The sequence below is a fragment of the Polyodon spathula genome, chromosome 19, assembly GCF_017654505.1.
Source record: "Polyodon spathula isolate WHYD16114869_AA chromosome 19, ASM1765450v1, whole genome shotgun sequence".
NCBI classification, from domain to species: domain Eukaryota; kingdom Metazoa; phylum Chordata; class Actinopteri; order Acipenseriformes; family Polyodontidae; genus Polyodon; species Polyodon spathula.
Window position 1 is genome coordinate 409,403 of NC_054552.1, and position 7,500 is coordinate 416,902.

The 7,500-nt window shown below is 48.3% G+C and overlaps 1 protein-coding gene across 3 annotated transcripts in view; it reads right to left on the bottom strand.

The window, feature by feature from the left end:
* Nucleotides 1-7,500, bottom strand: part of LOC121294307 (mitochondrial glutamate carrier 1-like) — a 23,359-nt gene that overhangs the window by 10,428 nt on the left and 5,431 nt on the right. The window contains exons 1-2 of one of the 3 annotated variants that reach the window (XM_041217895.1): nt 7,138-7,238; nt 684-798 (exon numbers count right to left, since the gene is read on the bottom strand). In XM_041217895.1, coding sequence (XP_041073829.1) covers nt 684-703 — 20 coding nt within the window. In that variant the 5' untranslated portion in view covers nt 704-798; nt 7,138-7,238. Of the gene's footprint in view, nt 1-683; nt 799-5,975; nt 6,234-7,137; nt 7,239-7,500 lie in introns of those variants that run through there. The other 2 variants (XM_041217896.1, XM_041217894.1) reach the window with 2 other exon arrangements.

Consider the following 7,500-nt stretch of genomic DNA (forward strand, 5'->3'; position numbering starts at 1 on the left):
TCTGCAGCTCCATTGTTAACTAGCTCTGCAGCTCCATTGTTAACTAGCTCTGCAGCTCCATTGTTAACTAGCTCTGCAGCTCCATTGTTAACTAGCTCTGCAGCTCCATTGTTAACTAGCTCTGCTGCTCCATTGTTAACTAGCTCTGCAGCTCCATTGTTAACTAGCTCTGCAGCTCCATTGTTAACTAGCTCTGCAGCTCCATTGTTAACTAGCTCTGCTGCTCCATTGTTAACTAGCTCTGCAGCTCCATTGTTAACTAGCTCTGCAGCTCCATTGTTAACTAGCTCTGCAGCTCCATTGTTAACTAGCTCTGCAGCTCCATTGTTAACTAGCTCTGCAGCTCCATTGTTAACTAGCTCTGCAGCTCCATTGTTAACTAGCTCTGCAGCTCCATTGTTAACTAGCTCTGCAGCTCCATTGTTAACTAGCTCTGTTGCTCCATTGTTAACTAGCTCTGCAGCTCCATTGTTAACTAGCTCTGCAGCTCCATTGTTAACTAGCTCTGCAGCTCCATTGTTAACTAGCTCTGTTGCTCCATTGTTAACTAGCTCTGCAGCTCCATTGTTAACTGGCTCTGCTGCTCCATTGTTAACTAGCTCTGCTGCTCCATTGTTAACTAGCTCTGCAGCTCCATTGTTAACTAGCTCTGCACCAGTGACACTGTGTGAAGGGGCTCCTACCTGACTTGCTTATCAGCCATTTAGCAGGAAGCCTGAGTCTCAGGTTGGAGTCTATGGCTGGGTTGGTGTGTCTGTCCTGAGTGTCTGTGTGTCTGTCCTCGGCTCCTTGCAGGTCCTGTAAGAAGGATCAACGTTAGAAAGTCCTCCTGTCTTCACACAATGGCTATGATATTTTCTACATACCAAAACACTGGCCATGTACATTACCAGCAAAGTGTAATAAAGCACAGTGAAGCCTGGTAAAGCACAGGCAAGCATTAGAAAGAGTAGCGAGGTATGGTAAAGCACATTAATAAACAGACCAGGGTAAACGCTGAGAAATTCACAGTGTAGAACCACAGGGAAACATTTCTCATAAACACTCTGCTGTGTCTGGGAGGATCTGTCTTAAAAGTGAGTTTGGCTGGAAACAGCCTTCCCAACTCCCTTTGTGCTGCATAAGCCAACTTCCACGTGCAAAACAAGAGCTGCTGAACTGAGCTTTTAGAAAGATCCTCCCTTTTCCTTTTCTCTTTCTCTGTCTCTGCTCCATCACCAGCACAGAGCAGAGGGAGGCTGTTCAGAGAGTCTAAGAGCCTCCCCTTCTCTTTCTCTGCTCCATCACCATCAGCACAGAGCAGAGGGAGGCTGTTCAGAGAGTCTAAGAGCCTCCCCTTCTCTTTCTCTGCTCCATCACCAGCACAGAGCAGAGGGAGGCTGTTCAGAGAGTCTAAGAGCCTCCCCTTCTCTTTCTCTGCTCCATCACCAGCACAGAGCAGAGGGAGGCTGTTCAGAGAGTCTAAGAGCCTCCCCTTCTCTTTCTCTGCTCCATCACCAGCACAGAGCAGAGGGAGGCTGTTCAGAGAGTCTAAGAGCCTCCCCTTCTCTTTCTCTGCTCCATCACCAGCACAGAGCAGAGGGAGGCTGTTCAGAGAGTGTAAGAGCCTCCCCTTCTCTTTCTCTTTCTCTGCTTCACCATCAACACCTTTCCGTGACCCAGAGAGAGTCGTGGCCGTGACCCAATTGAAAAACTGTTTTGACTGTGTTAAAATGCCCCCTGAAATAAGAATTCAGCTGCCCAGTGAGTGTTGCAGATTTATTGAAGTCTGGTCTGCAGGAGAACGAGTGTGTGTCCCCTCTCTCTCTCTCTCTTGTAATTCTAGGCCTGTCTGTCCCCTATATATGAGCTGCATTATGGATCAGGCCTTAGCATGTTGGTAGCACACACGTCAGGGTGCCCCAGAAAGGGCGACTCGGTTTAGGTACGAGTCCCAATCTGATGAGACCTCGTGTTTGATGTCTTGTTTCTAGGTCTGCGTGTGTCACACACTCCCAGGGCTCAAGCATCACGTTCAATTCATAGTTTTTTTTTGGAAGGGAGTGTGAATATATTTGACTACAGTTCAGACTCGAGTCTCAGCTCTGAAGTCACACTGAAGTAGATACTAACCAAAACGTTTGTCTTCTTCATACTCCCCTCTCTTTCTGTCTCTTCTCCCCTCACTCCTCACTTCTCCCTCCTCTTTTCCTTCTCTTCTCTCTTTTCGCCCCTCTTCTCTCATCTCCCCTCTCCCCTCTCTCTGCTCTCTCCTCTACTCTCTTCTCCCCTCCCCTCTCTCCCTCTCCACCTCAACTCCCCTCTCTACTCTTTCCTCTCCTCCTCTCCTCCCCTCTCCACCCTCCTCTGCTCTAACCTCCTCTCCTCTCTCTCTTCTCTCTCCTCTCCTCTCTCCTCCCCTCTTTCTCCTCTCTCCTATCCCTCCTCTCTTCTCCTCTCCCCTCTCCCCCCTCTCCTCTCCTCTCCCTCTCCTCTCCCCTCCTACCTCGTCTTCTGTCCTCTCTCTGCTCTCCTCTGCTCTCCCCTTCCCCCCCTCTCCTCTCTGTCTCCTCTCCTCCCCCTCTCCCTCTCTTCTATCCCTCCTCTCTCTGTCTTCTCTCCCCCCTCTCCTCCCCCTCTCCTCTCTCTCCTCTCCTCCTCTCCTCTCTCCTCTCTTCAGTTCAAGATTAGCACTGCTGTAGACACCCTGTAATGTTGATTCTGGCACCGAGGCTGCATTGTGGAGTTTGCTTGTTAATGTGTGTGTCTTTACTGTAGTAAGTCACAAGCAGGTGTGGTAATGAACTCAGGAGTGTGGTATGTGCAAAAAGCATAGAAAATCAAAACAAAAATGCTTAACTTTTATAACATATTCATATGGAGACCATCTTTCTTTCTAACTGGCTGCAGAACTACCTCCCAGAGACCTGCTTCCATGGCAACCACTCCCCCATGCTAACAGGACAGCTGTGAATTATTATTACCAGTCAGGTCTTAAAGAAATCAAAGAGAAATAAATCTGGGAGAGCTGTGATACATGATTGCAGTTTGTCAAAACAGCCACTTGGAGACTCTCATACAGTCACCCGGCACGGGTGAGACGACACCATCTGAACACATATTTTACGGGTTGACAAGGTCAACTTCACCACAAATTATATCTTCAGCCAGACAGTCCTACATCCTCTGCGCACACCTCTCGAAGATTACCACAGAGACAGTAAACTCACAACAATTTCCGGACAAACAAATAAAACACAGCGAAACTGACGTTCAACATCACCATCGTGTGGGCAGGTCACTAAGTTCTTTAGACAGTCTGTTTAGAACAGTCTGATGATTTCAGGGGGGTTTACGACCAGGGAGAGTACACACTACTAGAACGATATAATCACCAAGATCCATAGCGTATACTCCCAGTCGTGAGGTGTCAACAAGACAGTAGTATCACAACGGTTACAGAGAGACCGAATAACGCAGACAACACTAGATGCCAACACAAGAATCTGAGACACAAACAGATATTTAGATGGGAGAGACATGAAGTACGGACAAGAAAATGACAGAGAAAGACATAGTGATGTGTAAGAATGACGCAAACAGAAGAGATGAAAACAGATCGCAAAGACGACTTACCTAGACGTAATACTGTTCAATTCATAGTTTTTTTTTTTCTGTTGAAATGACGAGTTTAAAGTTCACCGTGGGGAAGCTGGGGAGAGGGAGAGGTGGAGTTTGAGTGGCGTAGATTGAGGACAGAGACAGGTACAGTTATAGGTAGATACTGGGAGGATGCCGCGAGTTGGCCACAAGACAGAGAGTACAATCTCTCTCCTCAACTCCCCTCTCTACTCTTTCCTCTCCTCCTCTCCTCCCCTCCCTCCACCCTCCTCTGCTCTAACCTCCTCTCCTCTCTCTCTTCTCTCTCTCCTCTCCTCTCTCTCTCCCCTCCTCTGCTCTCCTCCTCTCCCCTCTCTCTCTCTCTCCTCTCTCCCCTCTCTCCTCTCCCTCTCTCTCCTCTCCTCTTCTCTCCTCTGTCCTCCTCTGCTCTCCTCTGCTCTCCCCTTCCCCCCCTCTCCTCTCTGTCTCCTCTCCTCCCCCTCTCCCTCTCTCCTATCCCTCCTCTCTCTGTCTTCTCTCCCCTCTCTCTCCCTCTCTCCTCTCCTCTCTCTCTCCTCTCCTCCTCTCTCCTCTCCTCTCTCCTCTCTTCAGTTCAAGATTAGCACTGCTGTAGACACCCTGTAATGTTGATTCTTGTGGAGTTTGCTTGTTAGGCTGTGTGTCTTTACTGGAGTTTGCTTGTTAATGTGTGTGTCTTTACTGTAGTAAGTCACAAGCAGGTGTGGTAATGAACTCAGGAGTGTGGTATGTGCAAAAAGCATAGAAAATCAAAACAAAAATGCTTAACTTTTATAACATATTCATATGGAGACCATCTTTCTTTCTAACTGGCTGCAGAACTACCTCCCAGAGACCTGCTTCCATGGCAACCACTCCCCCATGCTAACAGGACAGCTGTGAATTATTATTACCAGTCAGGTCTTAAAGAAATCAAAGAGAAATAAATCTGGGAGAGCTGTGATACATGATTGCAGTGGCGATATCTCTCTGTCTCTCCTTTCCCCTTTCTACCTCTTCTCTCTGCTCTCTTCTCTCACTTCCTCCCTCTGCCGTTATCCCTTTCTTCTCTGTCCATTTTCCTTCTCTCATTCACTTCTCCATTTCTCCCCTTCTCTCTTTCTTCTCTTCTCTCCAGACAGCCTGACCTCTGCTCTCCCCTCACCCCCTGGATTAGTCACAGAATCAATAGCTCTCTTTTTGCTCTCCCTCCCCTCGCTTCTCCTGTAATCGTTTCTCGAGATTTTTCTCTGTTCCTGCAGGGCTGTTAAATCATAAACTCTCCCGACTCAAACTCCAGACAGCTGGTCAGGGAGCTGTCGGGACACCCTCTGAAAAGCTTAGCATTATAAAACTGCACCATCGTTTAACAGTTTCCCTGACAGACTTTACAATGCTTCCCTATGCCTTACCAGACCTCTCTGTGCTTTACAATGCTTCCCTATGCCTTACCAGACCTCTCTGTGCTTTACAATGCTTCCCTATGCTTTACCAGACCTCTCTGTGCTTTACAATGCTTCCCTATGCTTTACCAGACCTCTCTGTGCTTTATAATGCTTCCCTATGCTTTATTAGTACACTTTTCTGTGCTGTTACTGTGGGACACTTCTATAAGGATTTCTGTGCTGTCCAGGAGCACATGCGGTTTGATTACACTGTTGGAGTGAGACGAACAGCTACCAGGAAGCAGCAGTTCAATAGCATTGCACATGAGTAATCTGCAGCAAGGCGCTGGCAGTGGCGCTGCAGCTGCACCTCTGTGAGCAGCGAGACCACGGGCAGCGAAGTGGAAGGACAGATAAGGATGAGATGTTTGTCTGCCTGACTGCTCGAGATTCATGATGACTTTGTCTCTGTCAACACAGTGGGCTGTGAAAAGGGTTTCACAATCATGTGCAGACTTGGCAGGCCCTTGTACAAATCACTGCCAACAGCACTCACTCACTACACTGCACTCACTCAGTACACTGCACTTGGAGCACAAAGTCCCCCTCAGCCCATCTAAGAGTGCGCCCTGGCACTCTGACACGGTGCACTTGCACATGCATGATTAGATTTGAAGAAGAAGGAAAAAGAGAAGGAGAAGGAGAAGGGGAAGGGGATGGGGAAGGAGAAGGGGAGAAATAGAAGGGGAAGGGGGAGGAGAAGGAGGGGAAGGAGAAAGAGGAGAAGGGGAAGAAGGGGAAGGAGGAGGAGAAGGAGAAGGAGGAGTAAGTGAAGGAGAAGGAGAAGGAGGAGGACAAGAAGGGGAAGGAGAAAAAGGAGAAGAAAGGGAAGGAGAAGGGGAAGGGGAAGGAGATTCCTGGCCAGGCTTGTCTCTGCTGTTGCTGCCTAGACCTGGTTGATGAAGGATATCAGACCTGCATCTCCTCACTCACCTGAGTCAGTGATTCCTGCCTGTGCGATTCCCTTCCAGAGCACAGCATACTGTAGTTACAGTTCCTCTCTCGCACGTAAGGATTTCCAGGAGTTCTGCTCTTTTGTACATGTGTTTTTTATCTCCCTCGTCTCTCCCTGTTTAAATCAATGCTGCAGGACTCCTGTTCTCTCTTCAAACTTTGCCACTGTCCTTATCAGCACATGGAGCCTGGAGCTGATTAAGAATTCCCAATCCCCACTCTCCCCACTCTCCCCTCCCCTCCTCCTTCCATCCTCCTCCCCACTCTCCCCTTCCCCCCCTCCCCTCCCATCCTCCTCCCCACTCTCCCAGACAATCCCGTCCTCTACAGACTCGGATAAGCATTGTAACACAGCAGAGAGGGGGTTAAAATCCTCCCTGCCAAAAGACGTGCAAACGTATATTTAATTATCACCTGCTATTACTGTACATTCGAGCAAGGTGCAGGGTATTTAAGGAGAGCAGTCAGTCCCGGGGCTGCTGTGTGGACAGCCTGATTGATGATGTTTTCAATTGTACAATAAAAAAGTACTGTGTGAAGCCTTTTTGTTTTCAATTTTAACGACGGTGTGTTTTTGTTTTCCGCTGCCTAACAGCTTGTCTGTCTGGTTTAATTAGAGCAGGTTCCTGACGATTGTTTAGTTAGTGCTCTCAAGGAGCTAGGTGTTTGTTTTGCATCATTAAAAGTGCACGTCAGCGCCTATTCTTTCAAATGCTGTGTGTTGGCCCGTGTCTGGAAGTTAAAAAGAACCTGAGCGAGCCTACGTGGCGAGTCTCCTGTGTTACGATATATACACCAACACCTCCTGCTGGAGAGCTAACACATTGCAGCTGGAAAGTTTGAAAGGTATTTTTGACAGCATGTCAAAGCGCTCAGTCATATACGCTGCAACTAGAAACTCACAGCCGCCCAGAGCTAACCTTGCACAGTAACACTGCACTCCATATCCTGCAGCAAAATCACAGCGTAGGGTTGCAAAGCAAAAGCAATAAAAAAGGGAACGCAGTAATCAAAGTACACGTTGAATCACAGAGCAGCAAGGCATAGTTCAAAAAGATATGGTTTTCAAGGGAATGCATTGCAAAAGAAAGTGGCATAATATTCATAATAGTATTCCCCTCCCCTCTCCCCAGTACCATACCTTTAAGATCGCCTGTCTCCACAGCAGTGCCTCAGCCTCCCTGTGCAAAGTCCCCTGAGGTGTGGGAGTTCCACAGGCATGCAAGCTGATTGGCTGGCCATGGTTACAGAGGAGGGGCATCACAACAACACTCCATCTAGGTGGTCAGGCAAACACTGTTCTGTGTGTGAGATTGTGTGTGTGTGTGTGTGTGTGCCTCGCTGTGTCTCTGTCTCTGAGTCTCTGTGTGTGTGATTGTGTGTGTGTGTGTGTATCTCTGTCTCTGTGTCTCTGTGTCTGTCTGTTTCTGTGTCTGTGTGCGTGTGTATCTCTGTCTCTGTGTCTCTGTGTCTGTCTGTCTCTGTGTGTGTGTGTGTGTGTGTG